This window comes from Pterocles gutturalis, unplaced genomic scaffold (assembly GCF_000699245.1).
Source record: "Pterocles gutturalis isolate BGI_N339 unplaced genomic scaffold, ASM69924v1 scaffold6327, whole genome shotgun sequence".
NCBI lineage: Eukaryota > Metazoa > Chordata > Aves > Pterocliformes > Pteroclidae > Pterocles > Pterocles gutturalis.
This window is the reverse complement of record NW_010107799.1, coordinates 3,161-22,338: the sequence shown is the minus strand read 5'-3', so window position 1 is coordinate 22,338 and position 19,178 is coordinate 3,161. Positions and strand designations below refer to the sequence as shown.

General features: G+C 37.0%; 1 protein-coding gene across 1 annotated transcript in view; it reads right to left on the bottom strand.

The window, feature by feature from the left end:
• The window catches only part of APC (adenomatous polyposis coli), a 59,670-nt gene extending 42,626 nt beyond the window's left edge, over positions 1-17,044 (bottom strand). Inside the window, exons 1-2 of the mRNA XM_010072363.1 lie at positions 16,890-17,044; positions 494-578 (exon numbers count right to left, since the gene is read on the bottom strand). Coding sequence (XP_010070665.1) covers positions 494-578; positions 16,890-17,024 — 220 coding nt within the window. The 5' untranslated portion in view covers positions 17,025-17,044. The remainder of the gene's footprint in view (positions 1-493; positions 579-16,889) is intronic.
• Between the last annotated feature and the right edge of the window lie 2,134 nt (positions 17,045-19,178).

Sequence of the window (19,178 nt, the reverse complement as noted above, 5' to 3'; positions counted from 1 at the left end):
AGTAGGGATAATGGATGCATACAGGGAATTGGCGGTCTGGGCCTAGTTTGCACATACCATATAACAGGATGGTACACATTCCAGCACATATTGTAGGGAAGGGAGCACTGATTTGCAGCATTACAGATATGATTCCAGTAACACGTCATGGAGAGGGCAGGGCACACAAAGTTGTTCAGAAAATTGGTGGAACTAATCCATTTTTAACTTAAACAAATGTATTTTTTCTGAAGAACTGCATGAAATGCAAGTTATATCAAAAGCAATTCATATGAAGCCCTAGGATAACAGTAGCAAAAGCATAAAAGCAGCATAGGAACTTCTTTTTTTTGAGAATTTGTCTTAAAATGCTTAGCAAAAATAACAGGCACTGAGACTATGCCTATCCATCAAAGCACTGGAAAAAAGATGCAGCTGAGTTAGAAAATTTTATCCCAACGGAAAAACAACTGGGAAAGAGATGAACCTACTTAAAACATAATTCTGGATTTACCTTTAAGTCGTTCCAGTAAGTCAATTTGTCCAGAAGACGCCATTGCCTCATCTTCAATACTTCCTTGTAGCTGTTTCAGCACCTCCTGTAAGACATTAAACTTAATTAATAAATACTTACAATAATAAACCACAGGGCAAATACATCTTATGCTGCCCTCAAGTGCACATTTATGCGATAGCTACTGCGACACTGATGTAAACTGTATTTCATGTGAGCAGTGATCAAGTGTCATAACTTTAATTGCCATCAAACACATCTGACAGTATTTCCCCACGTACTGTCATGATGTAAAGTATATCCTGAATAATTCATCCTTTCTGGTAGTCCAATCTGTTGGCTTATTTAAAAGTTCTTCTCCAAGTGAATGCCAGTGATCCTGAATTTACAGATAGAGAAATAGAAGCACAGAAGAATTAGTTTAATTTCTCCATCTGTGTACCCGAAGTTAGTCTTGTAAAAATAAAATTTGGATACGTAACTAAAAGTTACCACACTTTTAAAACCTCAAAGATATCAGAGCAGAAGTAATCCCAAGGATTTATTTTCTGCGAGGCCTTAAGCACCACCATAAACTATCAAGGAAACTCATATTATTCTTAGTAGTGCCACTGCTACTACCACCACCATGCCTCTGAGGAAAAGACTCAGGATTCCTCCATGGTATCATATTATTTGGCTCATCACTACCACCACTACCACCCCTACAAGAAAGACATTTAGGACTCCTTCACACAGCTGAAGCTTCAAAGCTAGGAATATTGCCATGTGCTATTGAAACTATATATGATAAAATTATACGACTGAAGGACCATACTTCTAATGCACACAAAAAGATTCATAGTAAACAATGACCACTACATTAGAAGGGGCCTGTAAGCCCCCAGGTCCCTAATGCTCAGTGGCCTAAATTCAGGTAGACAAATTAAATGCAAGTTAGTGAATGCCTTTTCTATACCACAATGGCAGATCCATCAGTAGCAAAAATAAGAATAACCAGAAGGCAAAAAGCCCTTGCTGGAATTTAAAATACCATTTTTCATACTGTGGCATAGAAAAGACTTTTAGAAGCAACAATAGTCAGGAAATGAAAACAATTCTGAATAATGAAAGGTACTCCATATTTTTCATACATAGACTCTATACCCAGAATTGTATTTCTGTTCAGATCTGAAAACTAATGGATTTTAGACAATTTAAAAGATCTCCACATTACTGTTTCGCTCTTTTAAAAGCCTAGCATACCGTACTGTCAACATTAATGGTTCTTGCAATTTGTACAGAAGGTACCTTTAAAATGCATTTTGCTCTTTTCAAAGGAAACAAAACGGCATCCACAAGAAGTCCAGAGATTCTTTAAACAGACACACCACTGAGCTTTTCTACATTTAAAGAGTTGTTCCTCGGACAAAAAGGATTTTGAGCAGAGAACTACAGGGTTCTGGGGAAACAATCTCCAAGCGCTAGACTCCAAGCAAAGAGTAGCAGCACAGTCACTGCAGCCACCCCCAATGTAATGAGATGCTGGTGCTCTAGGAACAGGAATTCTGGAGTACAGACACACCAATTATGTTTACACTGTTCTGTGGAAATAATTCTGCAGCTTCAGCTGCAGTTGAGGCCAAATTTTCCAATTTACACGTTGCCTGACTGGTGGAGTCAAGGTGTGTGTTTGAATTTGCATTTTAGTTTGGAATAGTCTGACACCAGACTCCCATCTACCCCACCAGCTGTACTTTGATTCACATCGAAGAATTATCTTGGAGCATGAACCAAATTCCTTTCCCATCAAACCAAGAAAGCAGTTACACTGAAGGCTCAAGGCATTCCCTCCATGGGACTAAGCTGGAGCCAGTGGAAAACCAAAATCCCCTGAAATGTATATAATACGTATGCTGGGTCCTCAAAATAATTCACCTACAGATCTGCTCTTACTGCACTACCTGTTAATGCTGGTCTAGCCTTTAGTATAAAGTCTGGTGTGATAAAATCACTACTCTCAGAAAGACATCTCCACTGTGCTTGTGCTTTTAAGTACATGCAAGGGCATCCTCCTTAGTCATATGGCCCAGCCAACTCTATACATAACATCTGCCTTGTCAGCAAAGTCAAACAATCCAGTGTTTTTCAAAGAAGGACATTACCTGATGTAAGGGCAGATAACATTTGCAGACAGCAGCCTTAGCTTAAAAGCCTGAAAGAGCAATGTGGATATATCGAGTGGTGTTGGGAGTTTTGCAGGCTTCTGAAAGACGCGTCAACTCAGATAAATTTAGAAATAACTAATGAATCCTTTTCCTCTGAGAACAGCATGTTGGTGCAGGGAAAAAAAACCAAGCCAAACATCCAAACCCTCCTCCTGTTCCCTTCTTAGAAGCCTCTTTCTGACCTCTCTGCATGGCAGCTATGCCATTTCAGAAATCATATGTTCAGGATGCTTTTCTATATAATGAGCTTCAATAGCCAATATGAACAGCTAAGTGGAAATAGTGTTACCTTTCCTATGCGACCAAATTACATGACTGAGCTGTCCAGGCAGCTAGGGACTGCTCTTTCTGAATATCAGCTACGGTAAAACATTATCATACTGGATCACCTTTCTCAATTTTCCCTGCTACAATTCCTTAATTTAGGTTGTAACTTTTAGTTTTAAAATTCTGTCCTTTTCTTCAACAGCACATGCATTTTTTTCAAGTTAGTAGTTAAAGTGTTCTTTTCTACATTTCTCTTCCGTAGTACCATTACTAAGGTAACAATGACATTAGGAGGTCATGACACCAATTTCAAAGTCAACCATGGGCACACTTTGCGATCTAGGCTGGTGAAGCAGACAAAGGTTAGAGAGAGAGATGCAGTCCCTGGTCCACATACTGGTGGAAAATGAGGCAGTGCACTAAAATGACATACTGGGGAATTTACTATTTTACTTGAATAAAGAAACAGCGAAGTCTTCTGCAATAGCCCATTTGGAGGAAACACGGCAAGTCATCTGTTATTGTGATAAATTTTTATTTATTCACTTATTATAACTCCAGGACTCAACACTGTTTACGGGCAGGTCTCCTGTGTTTTCCCTCCAAGATTAATACAGTGCTTTGAAACAGTATTTTTTCACAATAATTTTATATTACTTTTGATACCATGTCTGCTAAATAGTGTAAAATCTTCTCTACAAATATACCTGACTCAATTTAAACTAAAGTTAAATTAATATTCTGTTTAGTTATGCAAGTTTGAATCAATATATTAGTAGTGGTTTATAGCACTATTCTAAGCAAATTCTGTACTGACTTAGTAGCGACTTACTGAAAAAATACACAAATGTAAGTGTATCTATAAGGAACACTGCAAAAGTTTTTTTCTTTTAAAGGATATAAGTCAAATTATTTTACTGGTCACTTAAATATAACCTAGTTTATCTTGTCTTACTGCAGAAGTACAAAAGAATGCTTTTGGAAGTGGAGCTTGCCCTATGACTCATCATCATTAAAAAAGTTTGTCTTCACAGTCTCTGGACTGTGAAGTACAGAAACAATGTTAATTTTTTTTTTGTCTGGACTGTATGAATATAGTCCTGACCTTACAACTACTTTATGGATAATTAAATTAAAAATCAGACCCATCAGCAAGTAACTGGAAAACTACTGAGAAGAAAAACACCTTAACTAATGGTACATGCACCCAGCTAAGTGGTAAGGGTTGTAAAAAGAATTGCTTAAGGGCTGCAAATTTACTTAAGCTGCTAATAAGGAAAGGAAACACAGACAAGCAATGCTAACAGTGCCAGATTTCAAATTCCAGTTAGTTAAGATTTAGAAGTATATTCAGTTTTTGAGAACTGCAAGTATAAACATTAATATTCGTATTTAGACATATTTCAAAAGATGGTATCTGTAAAAAGACATTCTGGTTTAGACATATACCTCTCCTTTGGCAGGAAAAGGAGCACTGATGACAATTCAGACAAATCAGATATGCTGGGCCTTCTGTAAACACTACTTGCTCCTCTTCTCCCCCTTTTAAATAGAATAAGCTTTATTAATTGTATTCACTTTTCTAAAAGTTTTCTGTATTCAGCAGATGCCAAAACGTATGAAAATCATAACGAAAATTAAATATATGAAATCACTGGCAGCAGTATGCCAGATACACTCACAGGCCAGTATCAGCTGGCATAGTAAGCCAACAAGATGTTTTGAAATTTACTTGTTTTGTGAATTGACAGGTTTAGTACATAGGACACAGGCACCAAATTAAGAAAGTAAGCTTATTTTTACTTCTGTTCAAAGTGATAAAATAATGAGAAAAATAATACAGTGAAAATAAATTAAAGCAAGATAAGTAAAGCAGCGAAATAATAAGTGAACTAGAGCAAGCAGAAAGTAGGGTAATGCACCTAATCATTACTACATAGAGTTAGCGATAGTGATTAAGAAAGATACATCACCAATTGCCCTAATAATACGTTACCATCATCCAGATCCGCAGTCGCTGGGGAACCAAGTTGCAGCGAGGATTTGGAAAACCCTTCCCAGCAACTGGGAAATCTCTCTACAGTGTATCCACCGTACAGAGGAGGCTTCCAAATTTCCCTGCAAACGTTCCCTGCTTTTATATAGTTGAATAAACAACTTCATATCTTGAACTGGGAAAAACATCTGGTGTGGTTTCTCCTTGTTAACTTCTGTCTCGAGCCTGGCTGGGGCAGGAGAGGGGAGATAACAAGAACAAAAGAATCTAGTAATCTTGATTATGTATCTCTCAACAAAGCTTGTCACGACTTGCCACATTCCTTTGCCATCTGTGGCGATAGGCCACATCCATGCTTAATTTTGGCTACTGGTACACAATTAGTATCTTTCTGCTGACTAATCTTAAACAGCAAGCATGACAGCAAAGCTCTATAAGCGTTATAACAAAGCTTTTATAAATTGGCATATATTTATAAGGCAATACATTGCATATGTGATCAATATTATACATATTAGGTATATTGTTAGGTTGCGAGGTTCATCTAGAGGTCAACTTTGGTTCAGGGCCCCACTGCTCAGGGCCTAGTATTTCATTACTAGATCTTTTAAAGGTAAGTATGAGTCCACATTTAAAAAGATTTCCAACAAAAGCTATTCTATCAGTTTTTAATAAGATACCCTTCACACATGTTCCTCCTTTCTATAGCTAATAACTATACTTCAGCCTGTGTGAAGAGACATTCGTGTCATCTACACATATATACACATATAGACTTCACTGTGTGTCTTGTTCAGTGTTTGTAAACAAACCCCAAATTGAGTTATCCTTCACTTTAGGTTTTCTAGGTTATGCTTTCTTTGGTTACCACTATATTTACAACGTGTGAGTATAAAAACAGGTTTAACTGCACAACTGTAATTGAACATTTATCCCAGCATCATATCAGATGGCATATCCATACTGAATGACTGAGAATTACTATTTTTATCCAAATCAGCAGTGTTTTTAAATAAGAATATTTCTGACAGCATTTCTACTCATGTTTTTAACCCAATATGATGAAAACTTAACATACAATTGCACGATAGACTGAAAGTGGTTTTGAAGTTCAACCTAGTGTTGCACACTGTTTCAATTATTTGTTTAAGAGGGCAGGGGAAAAGAGGTAACACACACCAAAAGCACATCCACCACTCAAATTCCACAGAAACATCAGATGTCAAAACAGCAGGGAGGGATGGACACTAGAGTACTATTTTCTATGCATTCACAGATAGCACAAACTTAAGTTCAAGGTCTTACATGACCCTTCATAATGAGATGAACTTGACAGTGCCTTAACACTATCACACATAATACAACACTCACTGGGGCAGAGTCAGAGCTATGGAAGATGCCCTTTATTCCTATGCATTTTGGTGAATGACACTGCTAGTTAATCAAGCTTGATGGGAGCACTTGTAATTGCCTGCAGTGCCAAGCAATTGCTCTGGTTGTTCAACTCCATAACCAGGTCCAAATGCCAACAAGCAATGACAGCACTGCTGACTGAGGCGAAACACTGGAGCAACTCAACTTTTAACCTTGTAGAAAGAGGAAAGCATTTGTTATGTGAAATGATGTTGGTCATTTTAATTTCAAACAATGTCATTTTCTAAGAGAAAACTATTTGCTTTGTGCCACCATGCTCAAGAGCTGTCACTTGCTGTAACCACACAATGAAGTCAACTAAGTTTTCAGTGCAAGCCCACTGGCAGATGAACTAACGTTATGTGATTTTATGCTCAGGAAGAAGGCTGTCTGAAGTAATGTCAGTTACTCTGCATTTCACCAGTTCAATTTCACATAAATTCTAAAACAAAACAAAACAAAAACCCCACAACAATTTGGATTCTAGTAGAATCTTCAGCTTTGCAAAGATCATGCTAAAAATATTGCTTATTGTGGAATCATACCAATGAACTTAAAAAGACACAAACACAATATAATGCCACTGCTGCTTCTTTACTGCTTGAATTCACTGATACTTCAAATGTCTGTGCTTTGTAAGATGCTAAATTACTTTTATAACCACATTTTCAGTTCACATGAACTTAAGAGTTATTTGCAAATGTCTGACTGCATTAGTTGAGCAGTCACTGAAGAAAAGTATTTCCCAGATTTCATAATTTGATTCAATTTGTAAAAATCAGTTCAGCTTATGGGATTTTTTTCCACTAAGACATTAGAATTTAAATGAAAAATACACATTAACTTCAAAATTACTTTTATTTTCAGAGGATTTATCCATTGCACTATTCTTTGCATAGCTACAGTACCACCAGTATTCTTCCTCCCCATGTCACAATCCTGACATGACAGTCTCCTTTAGTGCCTTAAGACTGGCATCACCTCTTTCCTTCTGAAAGGCATGAGTGCATGGGGCACCAAAAAAATATTATGCACGTGCAAAATCCAACTGAGAGTAAAGGAATTAATTCGACAAGGAAGAAACAAACTCACCCTAGCGGGGGTCGGGGAGAAAGAAAAGGCATATAACGGTTCCTATGTTAACCATGATTACCATTTTCCCCTGCAAGACTCCAAAAGTTCAAGCACTTACAAGTTAGGGAAGGATGTTTTGAAATTAAATGGATATCAAGCATACAGTGGAAAGAAAATATTGGATTAATTCACACAGCACAAGTTATAGAAGCTCAGAATTTAGCACCTATTCCACAAATATTTATACAGGGAAGGAATGTTACTGCTGAATCAATGCCTTTTCTCCCTACTTGTTCATCAAACAATGCATTTGTTGAAAAACATTGGAAAATAATATTTTCATGAGTCAAACCAAAAATATTTAGAAATCTAGCCTCAAAAGAGGCATTGTCAACATCAATGGAAGACAACTAGGCAGCAAAAAGATCATAGCTAGTACTCTGCCAACTTGCCCTGAAGAGTTAATTCACCAGATGAACAGCCTTTGTGTGAGAGACTATATGCAGCTCATTTCATTCTCAAACTAGACTAGCTAGCTATTATCATCTACAGTAAGATGGTTCATACAGACAGTTAAATAAAGCAAATATGAAGACTTGAAGTACAAAGGTAGTAGGGCTACTCAAAAACCAAAACAAGGTGTCACCATGTTCTGTCCATTTTTATCACATCTGTTGTGAGGAATGGGATCAATATAAAGCTAAAATAGGCTTTCATCAAGAGCAGGGGTATATGCATACCTGCTGTGCAAATGTCTATATGGCCAAACACGTGGAAGAGGACCTGACTTTCAAGGTGTCAGATCCTATGCTACTACTATATTTTCAAAGTTCTTCTCAAATAGGTATAATGTGATTCATTACTGTGCGCAACGAAGCCTGTAGCGCATATTTTAAATCTATATTATTTTAGAATAGAAAACATTACTCATTTACACTGAAAGGAAAATATACATTATTACTGAGTCAAAATATTTTTGTAGGTTGCACCAAAGGTAATTGGATTTTGACCACTGTTTGTCCAGGGTGCCACAGTACTATGTGAGATTTGTATTTCACGATTCTTGAATTCTCTCCTGCTACCTCAGCTGTCTGCAGACAGTGTTTTTGTCAGTGACTGCAGTCATGCAATTTCCATGAGGTATGCGACCCTTTCATAGTGAGTCCACAGCTCATTCAAGGAGACATGGTTTGGATAAGAAATCCATCTGACAGAGGAGAATGGAGTTTGTTTCATTTTAATACTGTAAAATTAAAAAAATTAATACAATATATAGTCTGGAAAAAAGTTCAATGTTTTTTCTGCAGACTGCTTTTCTGCCAAGAAGTAACTTCCAAGAACAATATTTGACTTTCTACAGATCATTATATACATGAAAATCTGTGTTTAAAGATTTCACATGCAGAGGTAAATTACAAAATAAGACTATTTCATACAAACGTATATTTTCATCCTTACTGTGAGCATTGAGGTTTCTAACTTTGGAAGCGGTCGGTTTTTTTTTTTGTAGAACAGGCAAAATTGTATCACAGTGTGTACAAACCAGCTGACAAAATCAGGGTGGCACCACCTACCTTAAAGCTGGCATCTCCTTAATGTCTGAATGTGCAAACCCGCATAAAATGCATTTAGGGCTTTTTTGGTGATATTTTTTAATCTAAAGAGGAAAAAAAAGTAAAACTAAACTCTATAATGTAAATTTCTACTTTTTTTCTAGTTTATTTCAATCCCAAAGTTTGTTAGTGCTACAAAGAAAGAAAAGGTCTGGGGGTTAGACTCATTGCAATATCCCCATCATTGAAAACTGATACAAACAAGAATTTCAAATAAACTTACTCATTACACAAACTCCTTGTTTTTTACTGCATGAACTGTTCTTCAGAACACTTCTAGCTCCTTCTACATTTCCCTTTACTGTCTGCTGTAATTTATGTTCCTGCTTAAAGCTCCCTGAAAGCTGGGCCACAACAAAATTGAGTGAAGTATCAAAGAAGTCAAGACAAAGCCTCCACTGTGTGACAGTCAGAGCATGTATCAGAACAAGCTTTAAAAAAATCGAAGTTTAGAAAAGAAAAACAAGCTCAGCAGAATGCACAGTACCATATAAATAACTCCTAAGAGCCAGGAGAACAAAGTATTAACAAAAAAAAAAAAACCTTTAACTTTGGCCACATCAGCCAGAATGCTGAAAAAATCAGTCAGACAAAATGAAGTTGACTCATTGGAGTTGGCTGGAAGATGCATGGAAACAATGCCTGGACAAGGGCAGATTCAACAGAGGCACTGTTTTCTGAGGTACACTACTTGCATGGCAAAGAGCAAATGAAGAGCCTGCTAGAAGGTTCTCAGCAGTTGGCGACACAGAAGCTAATTAAGGAGGGAAAATTTATGTTCAACTGGTGCTAATAGCAAGCAAGAAGCTTCTCTCACTACCATCTCTATCCAGGTAAACAAGATTCTTCTCCAAAAACCTGTAAGCCAGGCACACACAGGCAGAACTAGGATGATGCAAAAAAAGCCCAAACACCAGAACCAAAGGACAGTAAAAAAAGGCCACGTGTCCGCAGCCTCACAGCATCATAGTATTGACATCACAGGATCACCATGATGCTTTCAAAATGCTTCATAAATTGCAAGGAAACTATGGGATCACATTGTCAGCTTAGATTATGCAAATTCTATGGACCTTTATATAATAATCTAGCAACTCTGGTTTCCTAAAAAAAACCCCAAACCCACCAAAACCAAAACCCACCACCCAAAATCTGCTACTTCTTAATGTGACAAAGTTATCCTAGTGCCTATCTCAACAGAATTTTGGAAGTTAAATTACCATACATTTTAGTCCCAATGGTCAAGTGAAAGGTGTTTGTGCCCATGTCAGGGGTCTGGAACCCAATGATCTTTAAGGTCCCTTCCAACCCAACCCATTCTGTGATTCTATGAAAGCAACCGATGTAAGTACAAATTTTCACCAAAAATGCTTTCCTGAAATTATTTGCTGAAGTGTTCTCCAGAAACATGAAAACTAATGCACTAGGGACCATTCTACTTTTCAGGTGGCCAGAGCTTTGTGGTGGATCTGCTTAGACCTACTCACTAACACTTTCTGTTGAGCTTCCAGAAACAACGGAAAAGTTTTTAAACTTAACAAAAAGTTGAACTATAAACCAGTATAATTACCTAACCTTTTAATTATAAACATTAACTATTCAAATTTAAAAAAAGCATTACTTGAAGACATACTTACAACCCAAGCACTGCCTACTGTGCCCTTGCAGGGCAGATGTGAACTACAGTGCGCTACCTGGTCCAAAAAAGGGCTCTTCGGCCAGGCAGAGGTCTCTACTTCCTACTCTACCACAGATTTTCTGGATTTCTTCTGCAGCCATGGGCTCCCAGGCTGCTGCTGTCACCTTCCCTCCCCCTGCCCAGACTTGGACAGAGCATCTCCTTCACAATGCTTGGGAGTTCTAGAAGGGAGGAAGATTCCTCCTCGCCCTCCTCCCCCCTTCTTAAGGGAGCACAACCCAAATGGGAAAAAAAAAAAGAACAGAACCAAGAGCAAATTCTGTCCTTCACACTGAGACAGACAAAACACCCATCCACACCAACACCCCACTTCCAACTGCAAGAACCTAGTGAGGATGCATGAACAAAATAAAACCTACTGTTCATTTCTCTTGCATGTCCTCCCTCCAGCTTCCAGCTGTCCTTGACTTGCAGACTTCCTGAAACCATGTCTCCACTGGTACTACCTCCTGATAATTCTTTTGGCATCCAAATGCTCCCACACAGCAAAGACTTAAGATGAGAAACGACCCTTGTTTGTTTTCCACTTGCTAACTGATAATGTTATTTGATGTCCCTTAGATCTGGTATTAAGGGAAAATTATCATTCCCTATTAACTTTCCTCATGCTATTTATTATCTTTTAGAGCTCAACAACTTCCTTCCCAACCTGGCCCTGTCTTCCCACTCACTCCACTTGAAAAGTCCCATTCTATTCAATCAGGCCACTTAAAGAAGCTTTTCATATCCCTTTACTTTTTTTTGCACCTATACTAATTCTACTAGAGCCTTCCTGAGGAGGTTCATCAGAACAGGACACACTACTCAACTTCCAGATGCAGCATGTGTCCATCCTGACATAATTATAGCTTTTTTGTTTCCCCATCTACACCCAGTAATTCCCAATATCAGAACAACTTTCTAGATCCAAACTAAGGACTAACCTGACAACTTATGAAAAACCCTTACATTTTCAGATATTTACAGTATGTCTAAGACCTCTTTCTATGTTGTTGCCATGCTAATTCAGAACCCTTCATTATGTATACAAAGTTAAGGCCGTTTTCTGTCATGACTGTTTCACACTTCGAAGCACTGCATTTTACTTGCTGTATATTCAATTCAGTCACTCCACACCACAAGATTCCTCAAACAAGTAACACCAGTTGACAAACTGATGAAGACTTTTGACAGAAGGGAAATAATTTGCATTATTACAATTTTAAGTATCCAGACCTCACAATCACTCCAGTAAATGTTTTGTCCTCTTTCTTAGGCTGTGCTCTGCTCTTTCTTTAAAGCCAAAGGGGTCACACCTCAATCTTCCCAACCATTGAAGATGGGGGTGGAACAGGTTATACGTTACAGTTGACAGTTCAGCAATTTCATACTCAAGTTGCTTTCAAACTCTTGAGTGAATATAATTTATTTCTAGCATTTCACTGTATCTGTTTTATTCCTTTGTTTTAAAGATTTCATTGTTGACACTTAAATGTGAGATGTTCTCTGCAAACGAGGGAAATAGCCCTAAGCTCCATATAAGCAATTGCTTTGGAGATATCACAACACTGGTTTTGGTTCATGAAGCAATCATAATTTACTATATTATATCTGACTTAGCAGAAATAACAACATACCAGATAACTCAGATCACCTGGAAATCAGATTTCCAGTGACAGCTTTGGAAATGATGTTAATACGCCAACGTGTAACAAGATGCACAAAGAAATGCCTATCATACTAAATTTGAGATTTAAATACAAACTTCTCAAGTTATACTGCAGTTTGCTTACTATGCACTAATAGCAATTCCAGATCAAATATATCAATTTTAACATAAGCATTTCTCTTCTGTGTATTGAATGCTTTGCTCTCAGAGCTTAACATAATTTTTCATTTTTTTTTTTTACTTCTGTATACCTTGGTGAACTACTTCCTGTGTGTGATGCCAGCTAAAAATCTTTTCTCCGAAGACAAAAGAAAAAAGGGAAAAGGCAAGATGAAGCTAAAAACACTCTCCCTTTGGAAAAAGATGGAAAAGTTCTGTTATCTGACACAGCTAGTATCCCCAGCAAAATGTATAATTTCTGGTACCTTAGAAGAAAAACTGTTGTTATATTTCTGAAGATGGGATCGCAAACATGGGTATCCATTAAATGTATTTATCTACCATCTACCTGAAGAACTTCATAGACATACAGATTAGATACACCCCATATACGTACACAGCATGTGACAAAGTTGTTAAGCTGTATGTATCAGAGGTCGCTGTGAACACATTAGGCTTCAAATTCAAATTTGCAAACACGCGGCTTATCATGATACACTGAACTCAAAATTCTTGTGCCAGTTACAAAAACATCTCCTAGGACCTTCTGTGCTTTACAGTGAGTATCATTAAACACTAATGATCAGAGACAGCTGATCAGAAAATAGTAAGTTTTCAAGGTTAAATATCAAGAAATGGTGGCCAAGCAGATTGTATGACCATAAAATGGGGTTTGGTGAGTTAAAAGAAAGGGTGATCACCTGCTTCCCTAATCAAGGAGATGTGATAGAAGTAGTCTCACAATCCAAAAGTGAGAATCCCTCAGCAGCCATTTTAAAGCAAGCCTTAAAATTTAGGCAAGGGGCATAGAGGGTACCAATAGCATCTGACATCTTGTGTCACTACAAGTGTAAACTTCTAAAAAAAAAATGTGATTCAGCCACTGGTACACCTGATGTAAAGGATTAGCACTCTATTTTTTTTTTTAATCCTTGTGGCTTATAGATCACAAAACGCTACTTCTGTACAAGGCTGACAAAGAGTGCATGTCCAAAAAGTGAAACAGAGCATTGAAACATTGCAAGCCAGTTAGTTCCTGGAACATTGTGAACATCAGTCTTCTGTTTTTTATAAACAAACTCCAATCTGGAAGCAGTACATTTTTCAGATTCCCTCTTTTTAACAAAATAAATAAGCTACTGTAACTGCTAAGGTGCTAACTTGCTAGTCAGCCTTCTATTCCTGATAAGACTTTTATATTCATCCTTTTCATCCATCCCTTTAAATAGTCATAAGAAGACATTATAGGAAGTTACATTTGCAACTTAATCATATTTAATTATAAAATCACACTCAGTTCAAATAAGATATAAGCTTTCTCATATTCTCACAAATCCATCGTGACAGAAACAAGATGAAAAAAACATGCACTGTGTGTTTTATGCAGTTACTATCTACATCTAGACACTGAGACCATTTTTCTTCATTTATGGGCCAACATGACTATTTCACTGACCATCAAACAGTGTTATTTGTTGATTCAGAGAGAACACTTTATCATACCCAACTGCTGTATATCATCTGACAGTAAGCCAATAGTAACAACTGAATTTCCCAAGTTAGTCATAATACTCTGAGGGATTTCTTTTGTTTGAACAGTTAATCCCTAGGACAACACAAATTAAAAAACAAAGTGGACACTGATTTCCTAACAATTTTGTCACCTCTGTTATCACATTTACCTTTGTTTACCCATCATGCTGTTTTCTGATCAGCAAGTGGACAGTTTTCACTATGAAGTATGAAATTTAGCTTTAAATATGAAGCATTCAGACATTGTTCTTATATAGGTCAGCAGTAGTTTATAATAAATACATGTGCAAGATGAGCTCATGTTAAGCTTTTAAATCCCGTATGAATACCTTACATTTCCGAAATGGAGCTACTAGAAACATGAGGCACACTTACACAACATTTTATCACTACTACTTCCAAAATCATTTTCTTTAAAGATATAATATTGTCTTTAAAATGCCCTTCCTAACTATTGCCTTTCACAACTGATTAAAGAATATAAAGCAAAACACACTAAGAGCCCAAAAGAATCACTGTCAGATGTTTCTGCACTAGCCCAGGGACGAAAATTCATGGTGCAAGAACAGTGACGTTTGCCACAGAACCACAGCTTGTTTTCCCCACTGCTGCCCCCCTTTTCCCACAAATATTTGGGATTTTACTTGGTGGAAGGGGATAATAGGGCTCTGTGACACTTAGATGCTCCCAAAGGATTGTTTTTTTCCAAAATGTTTAGAGTTTTAAATGCTTATATGGTAGCCAAAGAGCTTTCAATCTCCACTGCTCTGGTTCTTCTAATTACTTTTCTTGTAATTATCCCTAATTATGGCACCGGAACCACAGAAACCATGCAGTTTCTTTCAGTGGAACAAAGCCACCACATACTTTCTCCAAAAGCTTGCAAAGCTAAAATTATCTCCTGACTAAAGAGAATCCTGCAATGATCCCCAATAAACTTCACCCACAGACTCCAATTAGACTCAAAAAATCATTCCCATACCATCCTTCAGGTTCTAGTCAAGTCAAAGCTAGGTTTCAACCCTTTCCAAATACATCTGAAACAAACAAGGGAAAGAAACAGCTTCTTGGTTCAGGTGCAGGAGCAAGCACTCCTGAGGAACACAGTTGATTAAGCTTTCTTCACAGAATATGAAATTAAAAAAAAAAAACAACTGCAAATTAATCTGAACAGTCTCCTTTCCACCCATCCCCCCAAAAAAACCATATTGAATTGGACTTTTTTGAGGTTAAATTCATTAGGTTTGGAATGGCATTTCAAGAGAGAAAAAAATGCAACATCTACCCTGTATATGCTCATAAACACTCCTGTGTGTGGTATAGATAGAGCCACTTTCCATTTGGTGGTGTGCCAGGTTTGAAGTAAGGACAGAAAGCTGTTCCACACCTCAAATTAATGCCCTAGAGACAGACCAGCTGTATAAGCTGGCCTGTTGAAATTTAATTATCTGCACAAAAAACAAAAAAACCAAACCAAAACAAAACAAACTGCATGGGGACAAACACGGGAAAAGAGACACTTTCACTCTTCCTTTTTCAAACTATGACAGAACTAGCTTTCAGATACATATCCGAGCAAACAAAACATTTTTTTTTTCCACAGCTGCTAGTGCCAACCACTGTTCAAGTAGCTGGTGTAAAGGACTATAATTTCATTTCAATTCAGGTAGCAAAGCCATTTGCATTTTACACTGCAATGCATGGATTAAACGTATCTGAAAAATTTGTGCTTCTTCAAGTGTTGTAACTAGCGACAGTGTTTCAGAACACAAGAAATTTTTTCTTCTTGCAGTGAATACACAAGTCACAACCCACATGCTGGAAGAAAAGTTAAGTTCCAATCATTTTTAATTGCTATATTCACCAGATTACCATGTTTACAAAATAAAGATTAGTTACAAAAGAACAGTAAGTCTGTGATACAAAGACTGGAAAGCAAAGAGATGGACACTCCCTACACAGGAGTATAATTCAGAGATACCAGCCACTCTTGAGCCATATTAACTAAAGTACCAAAAGCAGTCTGGTTTTGCTGGTTGTTACCAAAAAGCAGCAGGATTTGTCAGCTTAGGAAGGGCACTGCATTAATGCAGATATCATGCTTGTGAAATTCTGCCTGGTTCAGTGTCATGGATCACATGGATGTACCCGTCCATGCATCTTCCCACTGATCAAAATCAATACAAACTTCAGCTGAGCCTAGTGTTTCCTCTTGGATAGGGGGTTCTGAAGGCCTACACCTAGCCAATAAACATTAGATGGATAGATCTGGGTGAAATAATTAAATATGAATTTAGGCTTTGGGAGAGGCTGGAGAATTTGTAGCCTTATTTTTAAATGAACCTCTGGGATGTTAAATATTGTAATTGTAGTAAACCCCAGCATTTTTAAACTTACTTGAAAACACAAAAAAACCTCCAGTGTCTCACATGCTTTCAAGAGTTGAAAAATACTTGCTTTGTCAAACTATGTCAGCAGATGGGACTTCCTGCTGGTAAGTACAGCAGTGCTAAAATGTTAGCGCTTATCATGACACACCTGAAAATAAGCTATGAAAACTGGAATCTGTCTCTAAAAAACTGTTTTGAAATATTTCAATTTTCAGATTTAAATATAAATTAAATTCTTCACTAAGTAGATTTGATAGTTTTCCCTTACACAGCTTGGAAAAGGACTTCTGTAGGAATCTAAAAGCACACAAAACCTGTTGAGCAACTACCAACCAGTGCACGACACAAAAGGCAGCAACAGAAACACTGATGCGCACAGGCACAGAGTTTGCAATACCTTCATATTAGATGCCTCAGTTTCCAGTTTTGTAAGGTGGTTTGAGTTATCCTCTAGTTCCTGCCGAAGGTTGGAGTTCTCCATCTTTAATGCCTCAACTTGCTTTAATAACTGATCATATGAAGCTGCGGCCATCCTGGGTTACCCTCAGCCCTAAAAAAGGGAAAACATTACATTTAAAGTTATAGAAAAAAATCCCAATTTTTTGAACCATAAAATTATCTCTCTCTTTCCCATCACTCGACTTTCTAAAAATCTAATTTAAATCCATTAAACCAAACTATTAATGCCTAGAACCAATGCCATTTCAAAGACTCTTTTCAGTGGGCTTCCATTTGATACACATGATGAAGCAAATGAAAGATGTTCATTAACAATCGCATTAGGTATTAGGGGAAGCCAGAATATACGTAAGAAAATTATAGCATCACACAAAAGCATACTTACTATTCACATTTCAATTCTAACCCTGAGAAACTATGCAGACAATAGACCATATTTAATAATTTTTGGATAGACAACAAACACTAGCAAGTATATATAAAAGATGCTGACTGCCCACTTTATGAAACAAAAGATAGTGACAGATGTTCAAAATTCCTAGGAATAGCACACCCTAAATGAGATGTTTTATGAAAGGCAAACAAACACTGAGGAATTTCAACAGAAAAAAAGCATCAAATGCAGTAGTAACCAAGGCTATTCCCGATATCTAGATATCCCCTATTATTCTGGGGTAATTGTAACACAGTCCTAGAACAACATCACAATAATTCAGCCATTACAAAGGAGAAAGAAACAAATACTCCAATTTACCAAATTCAAACTGTTTCCCACTTCCAAAACAAAAACCATCAAAGCTGTTAATCTAACAACATAAGTTAACCAAAACATGGCTAACCACGTTTGAAGCTCTTTACAGTTGAAGCTATCAATTTCTCACTCATCAGCCATTCAAGAGAATAAAAGGAAGCCTAGCACTTCACATATGTACAAGTTACCCTTCCAGTGTCATCACGGAGATTTCCTAAGTATGTGGCCTGTAACTCAAAGGAAAAAATATTAAAAGCTTATGGGACAACATTCCTTTTCATTGTTACTGCAGTAACTTACAAAAAATGAAAAAAAAATAAAAGCTCTTATTTAGCATTTTCTGTGTATCTTCTCACTAAGCTTTTGACCTTACTGCTTGTGTAACTCCTTATGTAATCAACTTTGCTATTCCAGATGAATCTTAACAGAATTATCCATCCGACCAAAAAATAGGTAAATTTATTCAAAAAGGTTTTAGATCACCAATACACATTTTGAAAATAGTGTTTAATCTTCCTAAATTTAAACTCAATGAAATGTAAAGAATAATATATATCACTGAAGACAGGAACAATGACAAAAGCTGTAGTGCATTTGATATGACTAGTTTATTTCTTTTTCAAGAAGCAAGTCTTCATGCCCTAAGCACCTGTCATCAACAAAGACAGAAGGAAGAAGCTTGCCACTTATGGAATTGTGCTGTCCATGACACTACCAATAAGCTGTAGAAAAAAAAATGACCTAACAAATTTATTTTTGAGAATTTGGTCACGCTTTACCAGAGACCTCATTTTTAAAGAAATGAAGGCGATCTGAAACATCTACCCTATTCTGTGAATTCTGTGCTTTTACCATCAGGCTGTTTCACCTGGAAGGTGCACAGGAGTCAAAAGACAGTTGTAACACACATTAAAAAATAAATAAAAAAACAGAAAGGGCAGACTGCTTCTGTTCCATTTAATACACATTTTTATTTAATAAGTCTCCATGTTCACTAATGAAACCAACAGCTGTAGTTCACACTTCTTTTCCAAACATACAGTGCATGGACAATTCTGCACAAGCCCAAGAAAGGTAGATAGAAGTGGAAATATTTTCACATTAGTTGTCATAAATTAGTATTGTATTGCAACACTGATAGAAACTGTTGGTTTCAAGTCAAGCATATGACACATTTATTCATTTACTTCTAATTTACAGAAGCTGCTGTGTGCTATGTATTTGATACACATTTTGGTTCTAGCTAGAGTATCTTTTTCTCCCATTATTTTAATTCACAATTAGTATGAAAGGACAGGTAACAATAAAAAAAATCAAGTTTTTCCATTTTCTGTCCAGAATAAGGAATTCTCACTCACGAATCTGGAAGTTAAGACAATAGCCACATGAACAAGATGCATACACACAAGGAAGAAAACAGAGACAACTGAGTAAGGGGAGGAGCCAGTGGAAAGACAGTACCTGCACAGCTCTGGT